This window comes from Sardina pilchardus, chromosome 13, assembly GCF_963854185.1.
Source record: "Sardina pilchardus chromosome 13, fSarPil1.1, whole genome shotgun sequence".
Classification (NCBI taxonomy): Eukaryota; Metazoa; Chordata; class Actinopteri; order Clupeiformes; family Clupeidae; genus Sardina; species Sardina pilchardus.
This window is the reverse complement of record NC_085006.1, coordinates 15,189,696-15,217,195: the sequence shown is the minus strand read 5'-3', so window position 1 is coordinate 15,217,195 and position 27,500 is coordinate 15,189,696. Positions and strand designations below refer to the sequence as shown.

General features: G+C 46.7%; 3 protein-coding genes across 5 annotated transcripts in view; 2 read left to right on the top strand and 1 right to left on the bottom strand.

Moving 5' to 3' along the window:
* irs1 (insulin receptor substrate 1) overlaps positions 1–12,105 on the bottom strand; it is a 20,555-nt gene extending 8,450 nt beyond the window's left edge. The window contains exon 1 of the mRNA XM_062552088.1: positions 7,954–12,105. Within this exon, the coding sequence (XP_062408072.1) occupies positions 7,954–11,428 (3,475 nt within the window). The 5' untranslated portion in view covers positions 11,429–12,105. The remainder of the gene's footprint in view (positions 1–7,953) is intronic.
* Positions 12,106–16,371: 4,266 nt separating this feature from the next.
* Positions 16,372–23,935, top strand: LOC134099290 (rhomboid-related protein 4-like). Of its 2 annotated transcripts, none has more exons than XM_062552086.1 (7): positions 16,372–16,630; positions 19,462–19,897; positions 20,406–20,538; positions 21,152–21,240; positions 21,882–21,935; positions 22,300–22,584; positions 23,090–23,935. In XM_062552086.1, exons 2-7 carry the CDS (start codon positions 19,462–19,464, stop codon positions 23,188–23,190), a joined length of 1,098 nt encoding a protein of 365 aa, XP_062408070.1. In that variant the 5' UTR covers positions 16,372–16,630; the 3' UTR covers positions 23,191–23,935. The 2 variants fall into 2 exon arrangements, with proteins under 2 accessions (XP_062408070.1, XP_062408071.1); XM_062552087.1 differs by lacking the exon at positions 16,372–16,630 and adding an exon at positions 16,652–16,828.
* A 450-nt stretch (positions 23,936–24,385) lies between these two features.
* Positions 24,386–27,500, top strand: part of LOC134099890 (rhomboid-related protein 4-like) — a 7,900-nt gene continuing 4,785 nt past the window's right edge. The window contains exons 1-3 of one of the 2 annotated variants that reach the window (XM_062552916.1): positions 24,386–24,544; positions 26,014–26,123; positions 27,291–27,443. In XM_062552916.1, coding sequence (XP_062408900.1) covers positions 26,118–26,123; positions 27,291–27,443 — 159 coding nt within the window. In that variant the 5' untranslated portion in view covers positions 24,386–24,544; positions 26,014–26,117. The remainder of the gene's footprint in view (positions 24,545–26,013; positions 26,124–27,290; positions 27,444–27,500) is intronic. The other variant, XM_062552917.1, reaches the window with a different exon arrangement.

Below are 27,500 nucleotides of genomic sequence, written 5' to 3'. Positions count from 1 at the left end.
GGAGAGAGAGAGAGAGAGAGAGGGAATGAGAAGAGAGAGAAGAAAAGAAAGAGAGAGAAAAGAAAGAAAGAAAGAAAGAGAAAAAAAGAAACGCGCACACACAGTACGCGCTCCAGGCACAGGCATGCCTGAGCGGACGCACTTGAGAGAAAAACTTTCCACTGCTGTGACCTCTCACACACACACACACACACACACACACACACACACACACACACACACACACACACACACACACAGGAATAAGGACATAAGCACTTGTGGAAATGATGTTGTGAGCTTGCTGGCTTCAGGCCACCGAGTCAAATGCAGAGATCCAGACATGTGTTGTCCAGAGAGCTATGTATCTCTCTCTCTCTCACACCCAGACAAACACACACACACACACACACACACACACACACACACACACACACACAGCACTTCTAATAACTCCAACCTAGTTTGTTGTGGCTTCCTCTGGACAGCCTCCAGTTAGGGCTCTCATCTCTCCTTCACTCTCCCTGTCTTTGCTGATATGGAAATAGACCGACGGAGAGAGACAGAGAGAAGAGCGAAAGACAGACAGAAATGGAGTGAGACAGCAACAAAATAAACGTATAAAACATTTGCTTACACGCTCTCTCCCTCCCTACATCTCCAGCTGTATTCTATACTTCATTTCCTCTGATGGAGCTCTATAGCATCACTTTCTCAGTATACCCACTTTAAATAGGCAAGGATCGGTATTAACATTTGGGGTTGATCACAGTGTACCAACTACAGCCAACTAGACTACATCACAGTATACCCACTACAGCTAACTAGACTACATCACAGTATACCCACTACAGCGAACTAGACGACATCACAGTATACCCACTACAGCGAACTAGACTACATCACAGTATACCCACTACAGCTAACTAGACCATACAGACTATGGTGTTTGCTCTGTAGACTATAGCAAACACCAGACCACCATCTGCGGTACCTCCAGCGCAGAGGACCCTGATGGCTGAAGGTCCTCCCAGGCTGCCACTCTGGGGCACAGGCCTGATTAAAAGACTCCTCCAGAGCCGACTGGCGACCACATGAGGTCAATAAGGACAATGAGTCAACATGAGTCAAGCGCGCTGAGGACCAAACCAGTTCTCCAACGACACCACCAGGCCACATCAGACTTCCGAAACCAGATGCCAGAATAGACCCACTGGACTTGTGTATGGCAAGTACACACACACACACACACTTACGCACGCACACACAATAACAGCAGACTGAAAACTGCTATATACACACATTTTTCTCTCTCTCTTCTTCCTTGCTAATGTTCTTACTGGGCCTGACATCGTTATGCTGGCTGAACGGTCAACAGCAGGCAGAGAGAGAGAGAGAGAGAGAGAGAGAGAGCGACAGAGAGAGAAAGAGAGAGTTTGAGTGAGTGAAAGGAAGCAAGCGAGGGAGAGAGAGGTGATTTGAGGACACAGGGTTGTAGGGTCCAACTGGGCTGAGGAGATCTCATCCCAAGGCGAGAGCCAGCAGGCCTAACCACACACACACACACACACACACACACAGAACACAAACACTGCCTAAACAAACACACCGAAAACAAACGGCAGGGGAGATGTACGTATGCCAAAAAAACAAATATAAAACATGAACGCACACACACAAACGACAAACACAATACACACATTTGTTGAACTACACAACACACACACCTAATAATAAGATGACACCCCCTCTCCCAACACAGGAAATAATGTAAGGCATCAAATCTATTGGTCACATTAAGATCTATAGATAGCCTGTCAGATGGCCATTCCAGCAGTGACACTTTTCTAATAAATACCCCATGCTATCTCTCTCACTCACTCACACACACACACACACACACACACACACACACACACACACACACACACACACACACACACACACACACACACACACACACACACACACACACACACACACACACACACACACACACACACACACACACACACACACACACACACACACACACACACACACACACACACACACACACACACACACACACACACACACACACACACACACACACACACACACACACACACACACACACACACCTCGTCAGAGATCCAGGCAAGTGAGGCAACCTGAAATGCCCATCAACCTATCATGTCACAACAGCAGTCGCCGGCACTGTTATTTGGATACTGGCATACATGCCATTGAGTGACAGCATATGCTTTTGCCAGTTGTCGACTACCGTCAGCAAGGCATGAAGTAGACTGGCTCCTCTATAGCGCCACTCACCACAACTGTGATGGTCAAGTCCATCATCCCGCTCAACTGGACAGAAGTATAGTCTCTGGGGCCAACAAACACATCCAAATGAAAGTTCCAGAAGCAAACAAAAAAACAGTTAAGAGTTACAGTTACAGTTAGAACTGACCTGGGATTGATCATGAAAAAAACAACAACAATGTTGTTGTTCAGCTGATTTTATTACAGCGTCTGAACTCTTTGATATGAGCTGCACATCTATCTTCCACTACTACACACCCACAGGTATGATGAGAATGGCTGCAGACGTCAGCTGACCTTGGAGCTGTTACGCTCCTGACCGTGTGGGCGTGGATCAGGACAGGATCAGGACACATCAGATCCAGAGTCAGCTCTTACACAGGCAGTTTGTGGAGTCACTGATCCTAATATGAGGGATAAACCTGGCTGGGGCCTGGCTAGCTCTCTACAGTGCAAGTCTGAGGACAGGACAGTCATTGGGAATTTGACTAAAGGTGTGCTAGTGTGTGGAATCAATGGGCTGTTCTAAAACAGTGTGGGTCAGTGATTCAAACTGGTCATAGATGTTCCACAGTACTCCGGTGGCACTGTGTGTGTGTGTGTGCGCGTCTATAGTAGTAGTTGGAGGCTTGAGGGCAGTGGGTTCAGTCTCCGTCGGCTATACAATAAAACGTGCAGACAGCAGACGTGTCTGGTTGGTCATCCTGAGGGGACAGGGTCCCGTGTGTCCCTGTGAGGCCAGGCAGCTTCTCTGCTAGACCAGAGAGACTTCAAGAAATCACTTCGGCAACCAACACACAACATGCGAGACATGCCATTCGTTACGGGCCACACACACACACACGCCATTATGAGACAGTAAAAGTCAACGCGGCTAGAAGAATAATTAGCATTGCTCTGCCCCTCTGTTTCGGGCTCCGTCTCCCCCTCCCTCTCTCCATCTCTCTTTCACTCCTCCCTCCCTCCCTCCCCCTGTCTCTCTCAGAGCAGGCTCTCTTTAACAAGCTTTCAGTAAAACAGGCACAAAGGTTGCCGTTACATTCCACTGCAGTCCAGCCCTGGAGCCCAAACACACACACACACACACACACACACACACACACACACACACACACACACAGCAGTGTACACACATTCCAGCAGCCCATCAGACCTGTGTGAGTTCCTGATGCTCTCCCTCTCCCTTTCATGTGCACACACAGACATCATTAACACATTAAGATGTGTACACAACACACCCACCACCCCTTTCATTTACAAACACATTACCTTACTGTACACTAAACAAACACAGGCTCAACACAGCTTTCAATCCTCCACACACACACACACACACACACACACACACACACACACACACACACACACACAATCAGTGCCAGGGTATTCACCTGCAAAACATTTCCCAGCCTCTTTCTCTTCTGCTGCCTCAAAGACTCATGTTCTAACCCCAACTATCTGTCCATCTGGGCTAAATGAATACAAACAAATGAATGAAAGTTCTGCCCAACAGAGAGGGAAAGAAAGGAAGAGAAAAAGAACAAAAGAAAAGAAGAGAATAGAAAGGGAGACAGAGAGAGAGAGAGGGGGGGGGGGGGGGAGAGAGAAAGTTGGTCAAAACTTGAAAAGGTAACAGCGATGGATTGTGTGATGTGATTGTCATGTGTTAGACAGTCCAGAATAAAAAAAAATGGTGAGGCAATAGTTACGTTCTGTATGTCTGCATGTGTGTACGTGCATGTTTGATGTGTTTATGTGAACAACAAAGAGTGTGACCCCAAAATGGCCAATATGGTGGGCTAGGATGGGGGGGGGGGGGGGGGGAGCACTGTCCACCTCCAAACAAACCCACTCACCCCGCCCCACCCTGCAGCTGACCAATGATGGCGGAGTAGCCAGTCACCCCCCTGGCGCCTCAGCCTGTGGCCTCCTAATCCGCTGTGACACGCTACAACAGTGCCATGGCAATCAGCGTCGTCATGGAGACAGACTGGCAGCCATGGCGACCGCACAGGGAGCCCAGCAGGGGCGGGCCTTGAGCCATGGGCCACCAATAAGACACGGGGAAAGGGCCGTGGCGCCACAGACCGTCTCATTCACACGCAAACACACACACACACATTCCCACACGTATACAGACACACACAATCCCAGTGGCATACATTAACATATCTACAGTCTGGGGGTGCAATGAGTGCATGCACTGGCATACAGTCCCAAACATATACAGAAAAAAGACTAGGGAGGAGCCAATCTCTTTCTCACATGCACACACACACACACACACACACTGAACACCCAGCCAGAACTGATCTGAAGTCAGTATGGACCACATATGCCAATGCTGCCCAAAGCAATGGAGACGCATCAGGCCACCAGACCTCATACCTGCAATCAATGCGATAGAAATACTTCTCCAGCAGCACACCAACAAAACAAGCATACAGGCTTACGTCCCTGCAGCAGCTCATGGCCTCTGTGTGCAAGTATTCCCATATGTACCAATAGACTGTATATATACCCACAGCCAGTAGCCAAAGTAACACAGTGCTCAGTGCAGCAAAAAACCCCCAAAAAAACCATCTCCTCTAGATCTTCTCCCATAAATGCAAAACTGCTGTAGCCCACGGCGTGCATATTGAGAAGACTGTGCCTTAAGTGAGAGAGTGTGTGTGTGTGTGTGTGTGTGTGTGTTTAGCTGCATAAACCATTCAAACATTTATAATTACACACTGACAAGAGTTTATACACACCTCGGGGCTAAACTCACTTGCGCGCCTGCACGCACGCACACACGCACGCACGCACGCGCACACACACACACACGTCCATGTACACAAACAAGATGGGCCTGCTGTTGCATGTTCCCCCCGCACATTCTCTGGACAACTATTTCAGAAAAATAAGCCGTGCAGTGAGTGTGTGTGTGGGTGTGTCTGTGTGTATGGATATGTTCATCTATTGTGCTGTGCATGGGACTACTGTATGGACAACTTGGCTGTCTGAGCTGAATTCTGGGCCATATTAGTGCAAGTGTATTACTCACTGGCTGTGTCTCAGTTGAACATTTCAAAGCCCAGAAAAATGACCCAAAATAGCTAGTCTAGATGGGTCGTACTAAAACAGATAGGCTGCCATGGACCTTAAGTAGATGATTTTGTCATGAGTTTTCCCATCATACCTTTAAGAGCAGGTCACACACCCCATGACTGGAGCATACGTGCAGAAGCACATGCTCACACATGTTTTGAGGGACACTGTGGGCCTGTTGGGGGGCCGCTGGGGGTGACCATGAGGGAGTGGGAGGGAGGCTGAGGGTAGGGGTGTGTGCGCGTGTGTGTGTGTGTGTGTGTGTACACGCATGTGAGTGTGTGTGTTTGGAGGGGGGGTCCCCAAAAAGAACAAACATACTGCCAGAGTTACGTAACACAGCTCAGTTTACCCCTGTGTGGCCCTCTCACACACACACACACACACACACACAGGGACTCATATTAACTCTCATAAACATGTAAGCACAGATGTCTGCACACATAAATGAGAAGATGCGCAAACAGACACACACACGCACGCACGCACACAAAGACAAGGTAATGCATAAGAGGATGCTTCCGGGACGACCCGAGACACGTTTGAATTATTCAACGCTTCCTCTAACAAGCATGCGTAGTCACACACACACACACACACACACACACACAGCAGGAAAAGGGCCTCACTACCCTTAGCCTCACAAAAACAAACATGCAGAGCAGCAGCAGCAGAAAGGGCCTCTCCACATGGCACTTACCTCCACATAACGGCCACACACACACACACACACGCACACACACAGCAAAGGCACAGTAGAAACCCCACCATTCACCTTGTTAAGGAGTGAGCCTCTCTGATGACGTTCATACATGTCTCTATGGAGTTCCTTTAAGTACACATGCGCTCACTAACACACACACACACACACACACACACACACACATTAAAGACAGTGTGCTCAGTCTGTGAATGGTGCCTTCTCCCTCCCTCACTCTTTTCCAAGCAGCACAAGATTTACTGCAGCACTGTGATCAACCCGCCGACACCAGAACAATGAGGCCTTTCAGGGCTCGGTTCCGTTGGCTCCGGGTTCCCCTGAGACGATGGCTACGGACGGTCCCACACTGTAGTTCTACCACCATGGAGAACCAGTGGAGGACAGTCCAGAATAGTCCAAAACCTACCCCCCTCTCCCTCCCCACCAGAGCTGTTTTTATTTAGTCCAAAGACCCAGAGATGGTTGAGTAGGAGGGAGAGGAAAGAAGGCCACACAGTGTTTTAAGTTCTGACGGATGGTGGCCGAGGAGATTCTGATCTTGTTTGGTACCTTGTTGGGGAGGCCCTGGCAGGCTTTATAGCACCTCGAAGACAGGCTGGGGGTGGTAAGGTTAAGAAGGCACTCAAGGCAGTAAAGTAAAGTATAGGACAAACTCTGCATGAATTTCAATTTGGAAATAAAACACTGAAACCTGCTGATTCCTGGAGTGTGTTTGTTTTGCTTGCATGAGACTAGTGCCTGTCAGTGGCAATGTCCTATTTCAAAGGGATACTGCATGATATGGCTCCATTACCCGCTGCAGCCACTATGCAGCGCTTTGATTAAAAAAGGGAAATTACATGCATAATTTAACGCATGAACACAGGAGTCATAAACAGTGATACCACACAAGCACATTCCAGTAACACACACACACAGTTGTGCAACGTCAGCAGTAACACACAAACACACGCACACACACACACACACACACCATATCTGATATAACCACCCCAGTCTGCTGCTTGTCCCAATCTCTCACACGTACACACTCAGCCGCAGCACCACACACACCCAAGACACATGAATGCACATCTCATGTAAACAGTAAGACCACAGGGACATTCCAGCACACACACACACAAAACAGCAGTCAGTCAGCACACACATGATCCGTTTGTCAGCACACATATGAACCTATAATTATCAGTGTTGGGATACATAACGACTATCCCGTTAGTCTCTACAAATTCTCACAGAGATTCATGTGTCAACACACCCATACACACACACAAACAGTTTTGATGTACAGTCTGGTTTTGCTCCTTCACTTTCTGATACACACACACACACACACACACACACACACACACACACACACACACACACACACACACACACACACACACACACACACACACACACACACACACACACACACACACACACACACACACACACACACACACACACACACACACACACACACACACACACACACACACACACACACACACACACACACACACACATTTTCTCATGAACTCACATTTCTTGGCAAGACCACAGTGTGCACATAGCAAGGAACACCACCGAAAACACAGACACACACTACGAGGCTCCTGCTCAGACTGCAACATCAAGTGTTACCCATGAACAATAACGATCAACAAACCCATGCACCTCACACATCTCCAAACCTGCTGCTCATGTCACACATTGTGCACCATCTCACTCACACACTATGTCTACTAAGACACCTGTCAGCTCACACATACCTGCATCAAACAAACATCTCTCCATCTCTCACTCATTCATCCAATCCCTCTCTCTTTCTCTTTCTCTTTCTCTCTCTCTCTCACACACACACACACACACACCTTCTCTGTTGTCTTGCGGGGAGTTGAAGCTGATGCTTGCGTAGGCGCTCAGGTCGTCAGTCGTCGCGCCCACGCCTGCGTCTCCAGCCTTGGTGGCGAACGTGTTCCAATCGGCTGGCGGAGGCTCGCGCCCGTGGGCCAGGTCCAAGTCGATGTAGTTCAGCCCGTTCTGGTTCCGGGTCAGGAGGGCTGCCATCGGACCCGTCTCTACTCCCGATCTTCTCGCGCCGGCGGAAGCAGTCGTTGTCAGGGACGCCGTCGTCGTGGAGACGGGCTCGCCGCCGGGCTTCAGCCAGACGTTCTCGAAGGAGGCGGAGCTGTGGCGCTTCACTTCCTCCGTGGCCGGGCACGCCAGCCCGTTCGCCGCGCCAACTGGGCTCTTGGTCGTCGTGGAGGCGAAGGTCTCGGAGCTGTGGCGCCGCCGACCCTGGGGGTCAGCGCGGATCACCTTGGTGACGCCTTGGGTGCGGTTGGGGGGTGTGACAGAGGACACGCGCGTGAAGGCGCTGAGGCCTGAGAGGGGGCCAATCAGGGGGCTGCTCACACCCGGCGTCTCATTGCCATTGGGTGAGATGGAATGGGAGGAGGAGCCAGCGGTCGGGTCGTCTGCCAATGAGGATGGGTTTCGAAGCATCACTGGAGATCCAGAGAACACCTGCATGCTCAGGTAGTCGCGCTGACAGATGCTGTCGCATGGCAACGCAGCAGAGCCAGGCGGAACACCAGAGCCAGGGGTCACCACTGCATAGTCGGACAGGTCATGGAGATCAGAGGTCGTTACCCCGGTGACTGACAGCCCATTTGAAGATCCTAACTGCATGTTCATGTAGTCAGTGGAGGAGGAAGATGGGGCAGACAGCTCATCTGGCCTTTCAGAGACTGGAAACAGCTCGGCTAGCCTATCAGAGGAAGGGAAGAGCTCGGCCGGTCGGTCGGAGGAGGCAAAGATCTCAGCGGGCCTCTCAGAGGCTGGGAAGAGCGAGGCGAGACTGGAGGAGAAGCATCGATCGCTGAACTGGATGTTGACATACTCTCCTGGGCTGCGGGGCTCAGGCTGGTAGGGGGTCTGGCGCGAGCGGGGGAGTGTGCTCGCTCGTCCCCCCTCCAGTGCCAGCCGGGTGGGCCGCGCCAGCCGACTCTCCCCCGTCTCCGACAGGCGCTTGGAGCGGCCCAAAGGCGGCTGCAGCCGGCTCGGATGCTGGCTGTTGACATGACTGCCACCTCCTCCGCCGAGGCTATCGCTGCTGGCAGAGGAGGAAGAGGAGTCGGTGTAAGCACGGCGCCCAGCGCCAAGCGACAGGCGTGGCGAAGAGGAGGAGGAGGAGGTGTGATCGGCCTGCTTACGGTGGGCATGCTTGAAGGAGCGCGGAAGGGAGAAGTATCCGCCAGCACCGGTGCTGAAATAGCAGTCCGGAGGGGTGCTCGTGGCCGAACCACTGACGGGGGACATGTTCATGTAGTCTCCTGAGGGGGGCGCTGTGGGAGCAGTCACGCGGCTCGCAACCGGGACACCGGCGCTCAGCAGCCTGCCGGGCCCGTCGGGCGAACAGCTGCTGCCGGGCCACATCATCATGTAGCCGCTGGCGTCCACCTCCCCGTTGTCGTGGAGACGCTGCCTTGGGGAGGCGTTGACAATCTGCTGCGGCGCCGACACGCTCTTGGGGCTCATTGGCATGTAGTCGCCCCCGGAGACCGTACCTGTGCTCATGGCGACTGTCGCCATGGAGATGACAGAGGCGGGAGCCACGCCTGGTGACATGGGCATGTAGCCATCATCCTTTTGGGTGGAGGCTCCTCCATTTACCACCTCTAGCCCCTCCTCCGGGTATGAGTGTGGGGTAACAAAGGCAGAGTGCCGGCAGGTTGCCGATGGTAACGAGGAGGATGAGGGAGAGGGCGTTGCCAGGGCCGAGGGAGAGGGCCGGATGCAGGGGTAGGCGGGCAGCATGACTGCATACTCCTCCAGCGATGTTGCCGATGACTGAGAGGGCGTCTTCTGATGGTGGCAGGTCACAGGGGGTGACGCCGTACCCGAGGAGTGCGTCCGCTTCCGGAAGCTCTTTTCTTGCTCGTGCTCATCCGGACGCCTCGGCGTCTGGGTCATGGAGATATAGTCCGACACCAGAGACTCCTCCCCCCTGGCCGGAGGGGTGTGGCCAAGAGAGTCCGGCGTGGCGCTCCGGAACGCGCCTCCCCTGAAGTCTCCGGGGCTTGAGCCGTACTCGTCCGATGACACGAAGCCGCCATCGCTGGGTGACCCCGAGATGGAAGCGCTGGACCGCCTCGGGAACAGGCCATCGGAGGTGGAGCCGTGTCCACTGGTGCTGCTGGATGACAAGCTGACGGGGCTCACGGCCGACGGCGAGCAGCGCGAACTCGTTGCCATGGGGATGGAGCGGCTGTGATTGAGGGGTGGGTGTAAGCGTGCAGAGCCCCCCGCGCGCTGCCGGTAGGACTGGGTGCGTAAGCCACCAATGCAGGGGCTGCTGGGACTGCCACCGTCCACTGAGGCCGGCCGAGACATGCTCCCCTCCCCATCACTGGACGCACGAACGCGGAATGAGTGACTGTGCTTTCCTGGTCCGGCTGGAGACGTGGCTGTCACACTCTCTGCTCGGGAGCGACGCCCCAGACCCACCTGACTTGGCGGGGGGTTGTTGTGATGATGCCGGCGTACCGGCACCGAGATGGGGTTGGAACAGTGAGAGGAGGATGACTGGCTCTTGCTGCGCGGCCGGAACTCTTCACTCATCGCTTTCATGGCCTCCAGGATAGTTTCGTGCATGTTCTGCGCCACGACTGAATCATCCACCTGCATCCAGAACTCACCAGGGCCCGTCACTGCGGAGCGCCCGACTTCGATGAAAAAGAAGTTTTCAGAGTGGCCGCACCGGCGGATGTTCATCAGCTGCAGTACAACGGCGGCAGCATCAGAGTTCAGCTTAACAAAGCTGATAGTTTTGTTCGTCAGGCATAGTCTGTAAATCCCAATGAGGTTCTTCGTCTGTCCAAGGCCCTTTGGTTTCAAAATAACCTGCCAGACCTCTTTAAAGGCAGGTCCTGGCGAAGCCTCGCTGTAATTATCCTCTCCTATTCCGTTGCCCGCAGCGGTATCGTGGACTTTACCTCTGTTGTGCAGGTCTACCAATGCTTGGTACCAGGCATCCTGCTCGGTCTCGCTATCGGCAGCGATGGCAAAGTACTCGTCCTTAGTGTACAGAGCAACTAGAAATTTGTTTTTGGAATCCGCTCGCTTGTTGATGTTGAAACAACTCTCCAGCGGTATGGAACGTTTGGGAGCTCCGGACTTGTGCCTCCATTTCTTTTCATTCTCGTAGTACTCCAGGCGAGAAGGTCCCGCCGTACTCCCGACGCGCAGAACAAAAAACCTCTTGTGCATGCTTTTAGGCTTCCTTAAATATCCCACCTTTCTTACGTCCGAAAAACAACCCTGCTCTGAGGTTGGACTAGCCATTTTGGGAAATTATATAGTTAGACGATATCAAAAAAAGTTGAGCTATTTTTAATGTTGCACGTATGCCGAATTTAAAATAGAGAACCACAGGGATTCAATTTACTTTCCCCATTGATGAAATTGCAAGCGATTTTACCCCGCCTGGACTCGTAGGCTAATTTTGTCAAGGCAAACGCTTAAATTAGCTAGCTAGCTGGCTAGCTAACAGCGTCGTACCAAAAGCAATGCTAGCTGCCGGACTTCAATACTCTCGGTACAGTGTTAAAGTTGGTCGAATCCTTTAGCAGCATCTTACATTTTCAACAGCAACATAATTTACTAAACGTAAATTGGAGTCTCCGCCCACTAATCCCAATTTCTTGAATAAATATAAAAGGTTCTTGGGTTGAGGAAAAAATAACTCACTTCAGTCCGGAGTTCCAAATGCACTATCAAAACAAGCACAGTCAGCGTACGACCCCATTTAGCCTAGCGAACAGCTTGCCTCAGCGCCGTTGAATGTTACTGCGAATGCAAAAGTGTAATCTACCAAAAACACATGGTGAAAATTCTGTGCATCTGATGTTTCATCTTCGCACTGAAGCCCAGAAAGTTCATTACTATCTGGATCCGATGCAGCCTGGGCGATTTTACCCAACATCCAAACAGTTTGTAAATCCAGTAGAAAACCAAAACAAGGCACCGTGTCTGTGTTTGTATGGGGGAGCTACAATCCCGGAGCCGAATCCAACTCGCTCTGAAGGGGGAGGGACACGTGACGCCTCTGTGAGTGGAGAGGACAACCTACCTTGTCACAACAAGGCTGTTTACCCCGCCCCTTAGAGCAGCAGCCGCTTCAATGAACCGTTGTGGTTGGTCAGGCATGATGTCAATCTTACTGAACACCCAAGATAAGTGGAAAAAAGAGTCTTTGAACTGAAGAGTTGGACGTAACTGTAGCGGTTGTAAAAGTGCACGAACATGAGAGCCCTTCACGCGTTTGTTATTTATAAATGTACGGTTGTAAATCTCGTCACTGTTACTTTATGAGGTGTGGCCAGGTTTACAACAGTTGATCTAAGATGATTAAGGTTCTCAAAGATAATCAAATGAGATTAGAGGAAAGCAGGTAGGATGATGACAGCCTCTACCAGTGCTACCTCTTTTACTCTGAATTTGTATGCGACCAAGGCTAACCTTATTCATGGTTACGTGAACCTGAATTGGTCTCTGGCCTATATGACAGTTTGGTGTAATGTGACAATTATTTTTAGAGTCTTAGGTCACCAGCCTACTACAGGCAAAATGTCCACCGTAGAATGAACCCCCACACCTTTTAGGTCTATCTATGATTAACACCGAGGAAATCTCCTCGTCGGCCAAATATGCATTCATATTTGGCTAGACGCACAAAAATGCCGAAATAACATTTTGAGTCGAATTAGCAGTATAGCCTATACACACATATCGGACACCACTAGGCTTATCAATCTGACTTTAGACTCAGTCAGACTCGATAGGTCATTGAGGCTGGTGGACTTTTGTAGGCTACTTTTCATAGAGGTGAGGGCTGGGTTATTAGTTGATCAACGCTGCCTCCTACCGTCTTGAATCGCTGAAAATACGCTAGAAGGTAGGCTGTAATGTTGATTTCCGTGGGCTGCGCCTGAAGAACGAAGATTTTTTTTGGAAAACATAGGCTATCTGAGCGCGCGCGTCCCACCATTTGCATTTGATTCGATAGGAGGATCTGGCGCCAACATGAATTTCATTCATTGTATTAATTTTGCAACATAGGCTACAATGATATCATGGAATACCAAACACTCATTTTACTGAAGGATATTGAACCTAGAGCTCACCAAAAGCTCTCTCCCAAGCAGCCTATTTTTGCTCTTTTTTTCAACTGACAGGTAGCCTACTCTCATAGGCCTATCATTATTTAGGCTACAACATACAGTGAGTTATCCAATATAATCACATATTTTGAAGATATGGGGAAATGTCAAGCACCCTGACCGTGACTCAGTTTTAATCTTTAAATTAAAAAAAAAAATAATAATACCTAATTGAATTTGTGGACATGAGGGCGTCTGTTTAAGTAGGCTAGTCTAGGCTATTGTAGATGATTTGTTTTAGGTCTGTTTTGTAGTCCAAAGTTGAATTTCTATTAGAACCTGCCTTAATTTCAAACATCAAATTCTCACAGCTGTCTAGTTTGGAAGCAGCAGTATGTGTGAATGAGGAAGCCTAGCTGCTCTCAAAGAATTGTGAGTAGACCTTGGTTGGAGTGTAGAGATGTGCAGATGTAATGTCCCCTGACAGTTGAGAGAGAAATGTGGAGGGAGGAGAGAATCTTCTGGCACTGTTCCTCAGAGCGGAGTTCATGGAGTGCAGTCTATACACATGCATCTGTGAACACACACACACACACACACACACACACACACACACACACACACACACACACACACACACACACACACACACACACACACACACACACACACACACAAGGGGTACAGTATGCACACTGTCGCCACTTACACAGATTAAATCACAGATTTACGTAATTTGTTCTTATACATTTTGAAAATCTGTATACCTTTTTTGCATAATCCATATAGCCTATGTGAATAGGTGTGCACTTACGTACTGTATCTATATTTTATGTCGATGCATGGGTGTGTTGACTGGGTGCGGTTTATCGGCAGACTCTCACTGCCTCATAGACCATCTGGAGTCTATGTCCACATGTTTCTCTCCAATTCTCAGTGCATACAAATACATAATAAGGAAAGGTGAAAAAAGTTAGTGTTTTCGAGGGATCTTTGAAGCAGGAGACATCACACACACAAGCACAAGCGCGCGCGCACACACACACACACACACACACACATCAATGAGAATGCCATTTCTCATCTGCTTGCATCATCAGATACACACCCATAACTCACAACTCACACAGACACCTGCGCACATAATTCTGTCTTTTTTAACCCTCTCTCCCCTCTCTCGCACTTCCACACACACCCCTCATAACTGTCACACAGATACATACCCCTGTACTCATAACCCTGTCCCCTCTCACCATTAAATCATTCCTACACACACAAACACACACACACACACACACACACACACACACACACACACACACACACACACACACACACACAGAGACAGACACACAATTTCCTCTACAGAGAGGAGACAAAAAAAAAAAAAAAACATAAAATCTGATCTCCATTCCAATTTCCACATGCACAATCTGACTACCAGACTCACTGTAACACATTTTCAGTCTGGACTTTTACAAGGTGCCTTGGGAGCTCCGTCAGAATTGGTTCATGTCCAGCTTCCTACGTACTTCCTACACGCTGACCCATATGCAGAAAGATTCAATGTTGTGATACAAAAATCAAAATTGACTGATTAGGTTTAAAAAGTGTCCACACTATATGAGTGAAACAGTTGACAGGATGTTTACCAGTCAGGTCTCCAATCAGTTTCACAAAGTTGCAGTTTTGAGAAGCTGATCACCCTGGAAAATTCAGGAAAATTACTAACCAAAAAGCTGAATATTTTACACAAACCAGAATCCACACAGTGGCTATCACCATACTAAGCTCAGTCTTTTTAACATTTCGAACATTAGCCCGGTGAGTCTGCGCTGTATTTCTACTGCACAAGAGGCACGATCAATGGGCATAGTTCAAATGACTCTGTACGCTTTTGGATAGTCCTTAAGCCAATCAGACCAACGATCCGGGTGTGCCTTTTGGATAAGCTAGTTTGTGATTGGACCCAGAAGAAGTGGACAGGAAGCAGGGGAGATACAGTAGTGCAGGTGTCCTGCCTGAGCTGCAGGGCGAAATCCAAATCCAGATCAGACAGGGTTTACCCAGCCTATAGAATCCACATCCAGCATCACAGCAGCTCCAACTGTAGACTAGGGCAGTGGTTTCCAACCTGGGGTCCACCAGAGATTGCTGGGGGTCAGCACAATGTTGCATGGGTTTAGATTGTGTGGTTTCCAAAATTATATTTGCGCACATTCAATTTACCAAATCCCAATAACACATCCAACTGGATAATCAAAACTCTGTACAATCCAAATTAAAACATTTTGTGCCACATTTAAATTAATTTATTACCTCTGACCCCTGAACTTGCGTAAACAAGTATGCAGGTAAGAGTTCGGGTAGGGGGCCCTGGCCTGTCTTAAGGTGCCTCTCATGCAGAGTTTAGACGTCCTCCCTCGCTCCTCGGGCCTCGATCCTCACTGATCTACATAAAGAAAGATAGAAGAAGGGATAGACTATCCCATTGTTGCCGCCCCATCATTCTTTATGTAGATCAGTGAGGATCGAGGCCCAAGGAGCGAGGGAGGACGTATAAACGCTGCATGAGAGGCATCTTTAGACACAGGCAAGGGGGCCTTCAAGGAAAAAAGGGAAAACACTGGACTATGCTAATGTCAAAGCAATAGGTCCAATTCCTGAAAAGACTCTGATATATGAACATATGCCTCACAGCAGTAGACCCTAATGAAAATAAATGTCCAAATGCTAAACGTGCTTTGGTCCACTAAAATATCAACAGACAATCAAAAAGTGAATATTTCAGTCAAAGGACAACAAACAATGGAAAATATAAATAAGATAAGAGTGCTAATAGATGACTAAGAGAATATAGCCTAGGTCTACAAGTGCAAGGTAGATCTCAGCTGCCTATCAAGAGCATGATCAAGAGCAATCAAATGCCCTTAAGTAGGCTAGCTAGGCCATTCAAAACACATAGTTGTTTGATAAACAATAAAGGTCTAACTGGTCCACGTAGGCCTAAGTGATTTCGGCTACTAGACACCTGTGTGACCGTAATGGGCATGTGCCATAATGCCTCCATGCATAATCAGCCACGCCGATTTTGGAAACATAAACATTAAAAACCCGTCACGTGACCATACGTCATGTTTCGTTTCGTTACATGACTTTGCACTCTGCTGATGAAACCGTGTGAAATAATCGTTTAAACTGACGTGTACAAAATGACAGATAAACACAGCTGACCGAAAGTTTTCTTAGGCTGCATTGTGGTTTATTCGAGGATTGATTGAGTCGAAACTGGCGGAGAACGAGAGAACGATTTCACCCAGGAGCAACAGGAGCAAAACCCGGAAGCCCTCAGTAGGCTAACTTGTGTCCAGCCTTCCCTTACAAGGTAGCCTACTTTTGACTCTCTTATGTTACAACCTTAAGTAATATTTAGCATATTAAATCAGGCAGCGTATGCTACAAAACTAAGATACTATACAATATGCTACGATAACCCACAAAGATCGACCAGTAACTATCATAGCTGAGTCCGTTACTTCAGTGTTGGAATTTGACTGTTCGCTTGCTGCCTGCCTTTCAAAACGTAAGTTTCACCACGTTGAATATCTACACTTTGAATGCACGTGTGGCAATAACATGTTATGCAATAGTTATACCACCGAAATGTAACCCTATTTGTCCTTAGTTAATTTACATATAGTGTAAACCAACGATTGCCCACAAATAATGGAGGGTTGGGCCTACAGTACATCGGAAAAAGACGGGTTATAGCTTGAAAGGAGTTTCAGAGGTCCAGACAGATTGCACAGCACCAACGTAAATTCAGCCAGTTTGCTCGGGCATCCATTTCTAAAGGTCAAAGGTCGGGTATTTCAACAGGCTAGTATGAATGTTTCCATCCAAGGAGAAGACCTCTGCCCATGCATGCATGCAACCTGGCAGTCCAGGCTAGGCTACCTACCCTACGTTTTGACATACGAGCGTTTTTATTTAGCATCAGTAGTGTTCAAAGTTGTGTCTGCTCTACTCCACTACTGGATACATTTTGACTTTGAAATACCCCACACCCCCCGCCGGCACCACCCACACACACACACACACACACACACACACACACACAGTCACACACACACACACACACACACACACACACACACACACACACACACACACACACACACACACACACACACACACACACACACACACACACACACACAATGTATTATCCCCAGATGGCCCTATACAGTAATATACCCTCCCCTCACTAACCACATCAGATATCTATTCATAACACTTGATTAATAGGCCTAATGAAAATACTAGAAAGAAATATATAAACATATATCCAAATATGCCATGGCAAATGTGCAACTGTGATCTAACTATTTTAGAGATAAAAAAAAAAAACATCCAGGCGTAATCCTTGAATTCAAAATGTTTGGTGGAATCTCAGTCTCAATCACAGATTTTTTAAGTAACATCATGGCCCGTGCCCCCTTTGGAAAGACATGTAGCCTAATATGAAAACATTGTGTTATTACACAGAGCCAAGATTTCAGTCAAAATGTTTCTAAAACATACTGATTTCTTGTAAATGATCCTTATTTCACCAAAAGACACCAGCTAACATGCTAGTAAGCCTTTGTCCGTGTCATAAAGGCTATTGTTGGTGTTTACAGGGTTTTGGAGCACATTTTAGGTGATTCGTTTTGGCTTATTCTCCTTTAAGCACTACAGAGTGAACTAGGCCTTTAAAGCTAATGATTTAGGCCTAAGTGTGTGGTCTGTGACCATACACAGTTGCTGGCAAAACCGAACTGCCAAAAGACAATAAAACATACAGGCTATAGCTTGTGTTCTCTGTTTGCTGGCCTTGTACAATTAGCGTGCGAGTGCTGATGAAAGGGGAGGCCTGTACGCGTGTCTGGAAGCGAAGCATTCTGTGGTTACAGCTGATGCATTTTTGTGCTGTCTGTGCATTCCAGACATACTCGACCATGAAAGAACTGCTATCCGCTGTGTGTGTGTTGTGCATTTTTGCGCATTGTTTTTCAGTCTCCCTCCATCTATCTCTTGTGCCCTGCGTGGGTTGGCTGGTGATGGTGGCGCGTGGCTGTCTCACCCTAAATACAAGGGCACCGTTCATTCTCTACCACAGATGTGTTCAGCAAACACATACACACACACACACACACACACACACACACACACACATTCATCCCTCATAAGAGCCTACCCTTGTCTTGTCTTCACACATTCACACAAACCCATTCCACTCCCTCTCCATCTTTTTCACACACACGCACACACAACATCCCTTGCGGACAGTGCCAAGGGAAGGGGAGGGTGAGGGAGGAAAGGACGAATTACAGCGGAGAAATACTGTGAACTTTTCTGACCGGAATTCCAGTGGCCACAGACTCACTTCCAGCCTCCCACACACGACGGGGACAATGAGCCTTCTGTCGGCCTAGTTTCGTTGGATGTGTTTGTGTGTGTGGATGGGTTCATTACTTTGTTTTCAGCACCCTCCAGGATTAAAATCTGGTGTTTGGCTGCTTAGTAGTAAGGATTTGCACAGGACACACACATACAGTACCGACTAATGCAGTTGAGTCTGAATGTCTCAGCAAGAATGTTTGTGGCCTACTCCTATGAAGTGAATTTTGTTGCAGGCCAAAATGTTTTGCGAGTCGAATAATCTCTTCATTACTAATCCTGAAAGATGCTCTAGTGTCGTACCTCTTAAATCATGTCTTTGACCAGCAGGTTTTTAAAGTATATTTTGGCCTTTTTGCCTTTGACATTGATACAGGACAGTGACGAATGACAGGAAGCAAGTTGGAGAGAGAGCTGGGGGAGTGATCGGGAAATTACCTGGGTTGACAGGCGTCACCCTTCAAAACATTCACAACTAGCCTAAAACTTGGGTTCAGGGGCGCCTTCTGGAAAATGTCCTAAATACTGAGAAGTAACTGTGCAATTTCTGAGAACTACAACTCGATAGCGCAGTTGTAACATTGGATGGCGCGCAATGGTCTGAGGTTAGCGCAGGGTGACTTCATAGCGCAAAGTGCAGCTGAATGGGTGGTGTCTGTGTTGGCCAGGATTCTGATTTGTTTGGTTCGCCATAGTGATGGGATGCAATAAAACAAGAGGCACAAAAGCAGACACAAACACAGGCAGTCCAAAGACCTTTTGTTTTTCCCTCAGATGATGCGGAACCGACAGCGCGGCGCCAACCTGGGCCTGGTGCTGCTGGCCTCCCAGATCTTCCAGGTGGGCGTGGACAACATCCCGCCCGTCACGCTGGCCACGTTGGGCCTGAACGTGTACCTCTTCCTGTTCCCCGCCGCACCGTTACTGAAAGCGTGCGTGAGCGTCCAGGAGGCCTACTGGGGCGGAGACTGGCGCCGGCTGCTGCTGTCCCCTTTCCACCACGTGGACGACTGGCACCTGTACTACAACATGCTCTCGCTCATCTGGAAGGGCAAGAGTCTGGAGCGACGCCTGGGCGGGCCCTGGTTTGCCTACCTGCTCGGCGTCTTCTCCCTGCTCACCGGATTGGTCTATCTGCTGCTGGAGGCAGGGTTAGCGGAACTGACGGATGACTGGTCCTACAGGAAGCAGTGTGCTGTGGGATTCTCAGGTGAGATGGAGAATCCTGAGTGTGCCCTCAGAGTGTACCACCGTAGATATCTAGCTACAGCAACTCAAGCTAGGTAAAACCAATTGTTTTCGGAGGTTTTTCCGTACCGACTTAGTACTTGGTGGCTTCAAGAAACAGATCTATGCGAAAAATCGCTAGAAATCTCCTTTACGTTTGGCACAGTAGCAGGCCTGATAGAGTTCAGGCCTGGTGGTGCCTGAATTCAGGCTTGAGCTCGGCCATGTACGATGTCAAGAAAGACTACCTGTATTCTCTATCTACAGTATATTGTCTTTGAATGTATTTGATCATTTCTGGTTCAAATAATTTCCTGTCTATCAGCCCTGCAGTAGTGTGAATATGATAGTCACAGAGGTGTAGAGGTCAGGGGCTGGCCTATGCGTGGGCAAAACACGTCACATGTGTGCTTGTGCACGTTTGGAGGCACAGTATTCTGTACGTGCTATAGATACTATAATATTATATGTCTCATTATTATGGGTTTCAGGTGTGCTGTTTGGGCTAAAAGTGTTGAACAACCATTACAATCCTGGAGACGTCACGCACGTCTTGGGCTTCCCTGTGGCCAACCGCTACTCCTGCTGGGTAGAGCTGGTCGCCATACACATTATAGCACCTGGGTGAGTTTTATTCAGAAAACACACACACACGCACACACACACACACACACGCACACTTTCAGCACTTTGGTCAACTGTAGTTGTTTTTTAAATGTGCTATACAAATAAATTGACATTGACATTGACATTGACATGTGGGAGGAAATGTGGGATTGTGTGGTCTAATAGTTTTGATGTAAATATAGGCTCAGAGGCAGGGACTCACTCTACATGCTATATTGGATCTCAGAATCTAGATTATAATCTCATTTAATCACACAAGAAATGACAGAAAGAGGTGAGAGCAAGTGAGGGGAGGAGAAGAGAGAAATGGAGGGAAGGATAAAGAGACAGAATGAAAAAGGCCGGAGAAATAAGTGGGAGAAAGAGAGAGATGGTACATGGCAGAGAGGGCTGAGAGAACATTCTCTCCACTCTGTAATTAGTGTGTGTGTGTGTGTGTGTGTGTGTGTAATGTATGTGTGTGTGTGTGTGTGTGTGTGTGTTTAGTAATTACAGTATGCTACAGCTGGAAGCAGTGTGCTTGTGCGCATCTGTTAAGACACATAATTACAGTGTGTGTATGTGTGTAGAGGAGACCCACACACTCTAACACAAAATGTCTTTTGTGCAGGACCTCTTTTGTGGGACACCTGGCAGGTATTCTGGTAGGGCTGCTGTATACCATGGGGCCACTCAAGAAGGCCATGACAACATGTGCAGGTACAAACACGTGTGTGTGTGTGTGTGTGTGTGTGTGTGTGTGTGTGTGTGTGTGTGTGTGTGTTTTGACCCTTTGATAAACAGAGTTACTGGTGGGAATGCACATATCTGAAACTGTGCCACTGTGTGTGTGGTGTGTTACAGAGAGAGTGACCAGGAAGTTTATGTTGCTATGCAACACCTGAACGTTTTTTTTTTTTAAGTTCTATTTGCCTATTTGCTTTCTATTTGAGACAATCCACAAAACGAAAAAATCTTTTACTGTTTTGGCAAGTAATCACAGAATAAGCAGCATAATGCTATGTGTTGGGGTGCTGTTCATCCTGTTGTTAGGGCATACTCTCTAGTGACTGGTGGACTACACATTATCAAGAATGTTACACTTACGATGAGCTCGTCAATCACAGACAAAAGTGTCACTGGTTGCTGGCAGAGCCATATGTATCTGTATGGTTCTGGTTGCTGGTCCTGCCAGTGATCTGTTTTCTTTGTAATGTATATCTTTTATTATAACCATTACAGAATTGAAGTTGGATTGGTAACAAAATTCTATTGTATTAGGTTGTCTCATACAACCTAATACCTTATGTTTATGTATAGTACTGTATCTTGTAGTAACCTAGCTATGATTTTTGTTATAGGGTTGGTGCCTGCAGGGGGATTCTCCCAACCAGCTACACACTATAACTCCTCAGGTGCGTATGACGCAGGGGTGTACTGTAGGTATGTACGTACGGGTCATATGTCTGTGACATACAGTAGCAGATACCGGCCCAGGAGATACCGGGAGTTTGAGAATGGAATCTCGGAGTGATAACGGGAGTGCATGTGTGTTGCACATGCAGTAAAGCAAGCCGTAAAGTGTGATCAAGTAGCCGTGTAGCGTTTCTCTTAGAAATTGGTGTTCGTTTAATTTGGTATTCATGATATTTATGATGGGGGATGTTATTATGTAAATTAATAAGGTATGTTTCTCTATTATGTTTTCTCTGTGTGTGTGTGTGTGTGTGTGTGTGTGTGTGTGTGTGTGTGTGTGTGCGCGCGCGCGCGCGCATGTAGGAGTGAGTGGACGGCGAAACTATCGTGCATATGACTCTACTTACCCTCCTCGTGCATCTACTTACCGGAACCCCTATCCCCCACAGAATCATTCATACACTAGTAGTGCATACCCCCCAAACACACACACTTACACTCACACTGAAGCGTACCCCCAAAACACGCCCAGTGACCTTAACACACACTCCCCAAGTGCACCTCCCTATGAAGCGGATCCCTACACAGCAGGCATGTCTGAGGAGGAGCAATATCAGGCAGCAATCACGGCCAGCCTTAACGACAGGGGTGAGAGACACACACACACAGACACACAGGGAGGGCCTGGATGGGTACTCACACACACTCAATCACAGACTTATACACACACACACACACACACACACACACACACACGCACACACACACGTAGAACAACAACAATGGATACAGACACACCACATTCACTGGCATAACATACGCACAGCAGTGCATGTAATGTATCCATTTACTGTGACCATCTGTTGTTATTATGGGATGAATGGGATGAATGCATCTTTGCTATGCTGCAAATTGATTCTTGTGATTCTGCTTCCATCTAGTGGACAAACGGCAGTAAGCAGCAGTCTAACACTAACAAGCCAGAAATGTTTTTGGCCTATGTGACATCATCCTAATTCTCTCTTGTCAGTTCAGACTAGTGAACTGGCTAGTTCAGTTCAGACTAGTGAACTGGCTAGTTCAGTTCAGACTAGTGAACTGGCTAGTTCAGTGCAGACTAGTGAATTGGATATTTCCTGTATGTGTCCACCAGGGGTCTCTGCTCCATCCAGACCGGGGTACGGCTTCCAAATCCCCCCTGATCCCACCTCCGAGGAGATCCGCAGGCGTCGTCTACAACGATTTGCCAATTGACCACTTTGATGGAAAGCAGCCACAGAACTCTTAGGGGCAGTCTGCTGAACAGACTGGAAAGGATATCTATCACCAGTGAAGCAGGGCTGTCTGCATCCCAATGCGGGATAATAAAAGCACCAATGACTGGTGGGCCTGCTGTCTGCGATGGGAGAGATTACCTGTTTACATGCTCTTGGTTTACTTCTGTATGTAATTTCCATGAGACGTGTGAAGAAGAATGTCCAGTTTATGCCTTTCACATGTCAAAAGATTGAAAGTACTGTGTTTTGTGTCAGTGATTGTCTGGTTTGAATGTGAATGTTTTTCTTGTTGTTGCTGTTGTTGCTGCTGCCGCCAAGTCTTAAAGTTTTGAAACTATCAATTAATTAACTCGCACCACAAGTTTACCCTCAGGGGATTTCCACTGCATACTTTTGTGCACAACTATCATCTGCTTAAAATAGACGGGAATTTCCTGGTGTGTGACAGTCTGTCCATGTATTGGTATTGTTATCCAGAAGTGCCAGCACACTGTTGCATTAGAGTAAGTGGAGGAAAAAGGCCATGTTGTCCAAGCTGGATGATTAATAGGACTTAAATTGCAAACGTTGGACAGTGACTGCTATGCGAGTGTGATATGCTGCAAGCCAAGTCATTAGACTTTGAATAATTGATTTATATGCACTACATTCATAATATGTGTTATTATTATAAAATATATGTATTTTTTGAATAAGATGTACATAAATGCATTTTGCAAAAAAAAGAGGCTTATTTGTTTGTGCCACATTGATGACGCAATATTATGCTTCTAACAACAATATTAAGTTGTTAGAAGCATTTATACGTTTCTTATATTAAAAAGGAGATTATCAACTTCGACAATCCACCTGGAACCTGCCAAACTCTCTGGTGCGCACTCAAGATGCGCTCCCAATTAATTAGAGTAGGCTAGCTAATATTCAAGTTTAATCTGCTGCATCATCATCCTTGCATGTAACACGGAGTTGGCGCATTTTGAGCAGTTTGCAGTAAATCTATTCATTGGCTACAATGTGGTACCCCCTCTATCCTTTGGTGCCTTTTTGTGCGCGATGCGCGTGTTGAGAGCGGCGTTATTGTGTAACACCCAGTGTTGAAACATTTCATATGGTCTCATGCGGTTTCAACAGACAGACGGCGCTGCTGAGCTCAAAGATAGGTTTCATTTTCGGTGAAAAACAAAATAGGATATATGCCACGCTTTGTGTACAAACACTTACATGTATGTGTGATAGCCTATACAAGAGATTCTTTTTAAAAATGAATTATGTACATAGGCTAATCTGAAGCAAACGCAAGCCAGAATGCAAGAACTGCGGACATTTCTGAGGTAAGTTTTAATTACAGTAAAACAAGAAATGTGATAAAATATGGTTACAGTTAAACTACAGATGAGGCGGTGGTTTGGTAGTCTACACGTTTGTTTATGAAATGTGTTTTCGTCTACAAACGGACAAGCAAATAACATTACATCAGCAAAAAAATACATAAAAAAGAACAAACAAAAAGACAGCTAACAACATCAAGTTGCACAATGGCACGTAGACTAGCCATAGAGCCTATCCCACCAAAAACTTGCGTCTGTGTTGATGATGTGGCGTGTTTTTAAAGTTTTAAAACAGCCGCTGTCTCTAGCGGATCACACATTTGACTGGTTCTAAGATGCACCTTTTGTATGTTGTTGCCTACTTTAATACTTCCAGCAGTGGTCCAGAAGTGATTGGGTGAAGAAATAAGTATCTGGCAGGTGAATAGATTGCAGGGCATAGATAGGTATACAAAGGTTAAGCCAAACTCCAATAGACTCCAATAGTCAGGCAGTGATACTGAAGCAGAATGTTGTATGCAATGGATGCTGGAAAGGGTACAAAGGTGTGAAGATTAATGGTCTCATAACTTTTTTTTTTTTTTACTCCACTCTGTGGTCAAAGGCCGGAGGCCATCTAAAATTGGTTAACTAGCACACACACTATCAAAACTAAGATTACTAAGATTACAATATAAATGGCAATGGAAAAATACACCGGTCAGCTGTTACTGTACATTATGACCACCAGCCTAATGATGTGTAGGTCTCCCTTTTGCAACCATACCGGCCCTGATCCACTGAGGAATGGACTCCAATGATCCAGTTCTGCAGCTCATGTGCCCATTGTTGGTGGTTCCGGTGTGTTGTGTTCTGATACCTTTCTATCAGTACCAGCATTAATTTTTTCAGTAATGTGAGCTACAGTAGCTCTTCTGTTGGTTCGAACCATACAGACCAACCCTAGCTCCGTATGTGCATCAATGAGTCTTTGCCGGTTCATCGCTCTTCCTTCCTAGGACCACTTTTGATAGGTACTGACTTCTGTAGACTGGGAGCACCCCACAAGAGCTGCTGTTTTGGAGATGCTCTGACCTAATCATCTAGCCATCACAATTTGGCCCTTGTCAAAGCTTTATGCTTGCCGTTTTTTCCTGCTTGATTTGTGGACAAAAATGTTCACTTGCTGTCTAATATATTCCACCTACTGACAGGTGCCATGATAACAGAGATAATCAGTGTCATTTATTTAGCTGTCAGTGATAATAATGTTATGGCTTATCTTGAAGCACGCATTTTAATTTTCTGATTCAGATTCAATTTTCCTTTGATACAGCTAAATAGTTTAATGAAGTTCAATCTCAATGCACTACAATGCAAAGGCCAAATGGTTGAACATGGCTACGGTCTAAATTTGTAATATGTATATATTATAGTCTAATATATATATATACTGTATATTATTATAATCTGACATGTCTTCCCTATCTTAGATGGTGGAAGCAGAAGGAATGGTACTCTTATCAGTAACTGCCTGTCAAGTCCACCCCTCTTTTCCATCGTTTTCATCTCTGACCGAACACACAAAGAAGCTCTAATGAATGTAAATGCTGCTGATTATATCTTACAATTAACGTCTCCCTCAGTCACAGAGACAACATTGGAAAAGTTTGGCTCCAAAACTTTACATTTGGTTTTAAAAACATTAAAGACATGTCATTTGATTATGTATTTCAGGTAATATTAGTAAAATTGCAGGTGTGTTGTTTTGATTGAGCAAAAATAAACCAAACAACAATACCCTTTCACAGTTCTACTGAAATTACTTGGCAAATAAAATGCAAAAATTAAAAGAAAAAATATTTATAAAAATGACTTAAAATGGAGCATAAAGCATTTTGGGACCAAACTCTTCTTTTATAGCCACAGTATCTTAATACTAACACACTCACATCGGCCTGTATACAGCATGCATGCAAACCTTACATGTACTGTACTTCCTCATACAATGTCATACACAGATTTACTAAAGATCTTATAATGGTTTCACTATCATATAAAAAATCTATCAGGACTCAGATAAAACATGGTAAAATTGTGTATGATTTGTCTATTTCTTTTTCATATGGGTTGGAAGCTTGTCCCATATAAGACCATTATAAGATCCTTAGTAAATCTGTGTAACCTGTCCTGAAACATAAAACTTTGTAAACTGTAAGGGCTATATGTATGAGGAAAACGAGAAAGGGGCCACTTTCAAGAGTAAATCATACAAGTTTTGTATATAAAACACATTGCTGGCAGTATAATTTTTTTCTATTTCTTTTTCATATGGGTGGAATCAGTCAGTAAACATTGTAAGATGGCTACGGATGAACACAAGTTGTTTGTGACGGCTTTGGCCGACTTAGACTTGGCCTTTTCTCTAAAAGAGAAACAGAAGACAGCGCTTGAAAAGGACATTCCACTTGCGTGCAATGATCATTTCAAATGCATGCTTGTAGCCGCCCCTCAAGTTGGGCATTTGCATTACTCATAGCCAGACCCTAAATCTTTCTAGACTTGGGTCTGGATTTCCAGGTTAATCTTTTGCTGCAATATACAGTGAATGAAAACTAAATTCCTTAAGACTGATAGTTATATTTAAGTTTCTTGAAATTGCTTCTTTGGTGAGTGTATGTATTTACAGTTGTATCTTATTTCCCTCTATGTGTGTTTGTCTGTCTCTGTGTGTGTGTGTGTGTGTGTGTGTGTGTGTGTGTGTGTGTAGTTTAGTAGTGTGGACTGGACCACCAACCTGGGCCTGATTGTTCTCTCATACGAGGTCTTTCAGACTGGTGTTGACAATATCCCACCCGTGACTATTGCAACAATGGTCCTCAATGTATTTGTTTATCTGTCTCCAGTGAAACCTGACACACAGGTGGGTGTCGGCTGTGAGGTAAAATAATGTTGTTCAGATAGCTTTTTTTTTTAATTA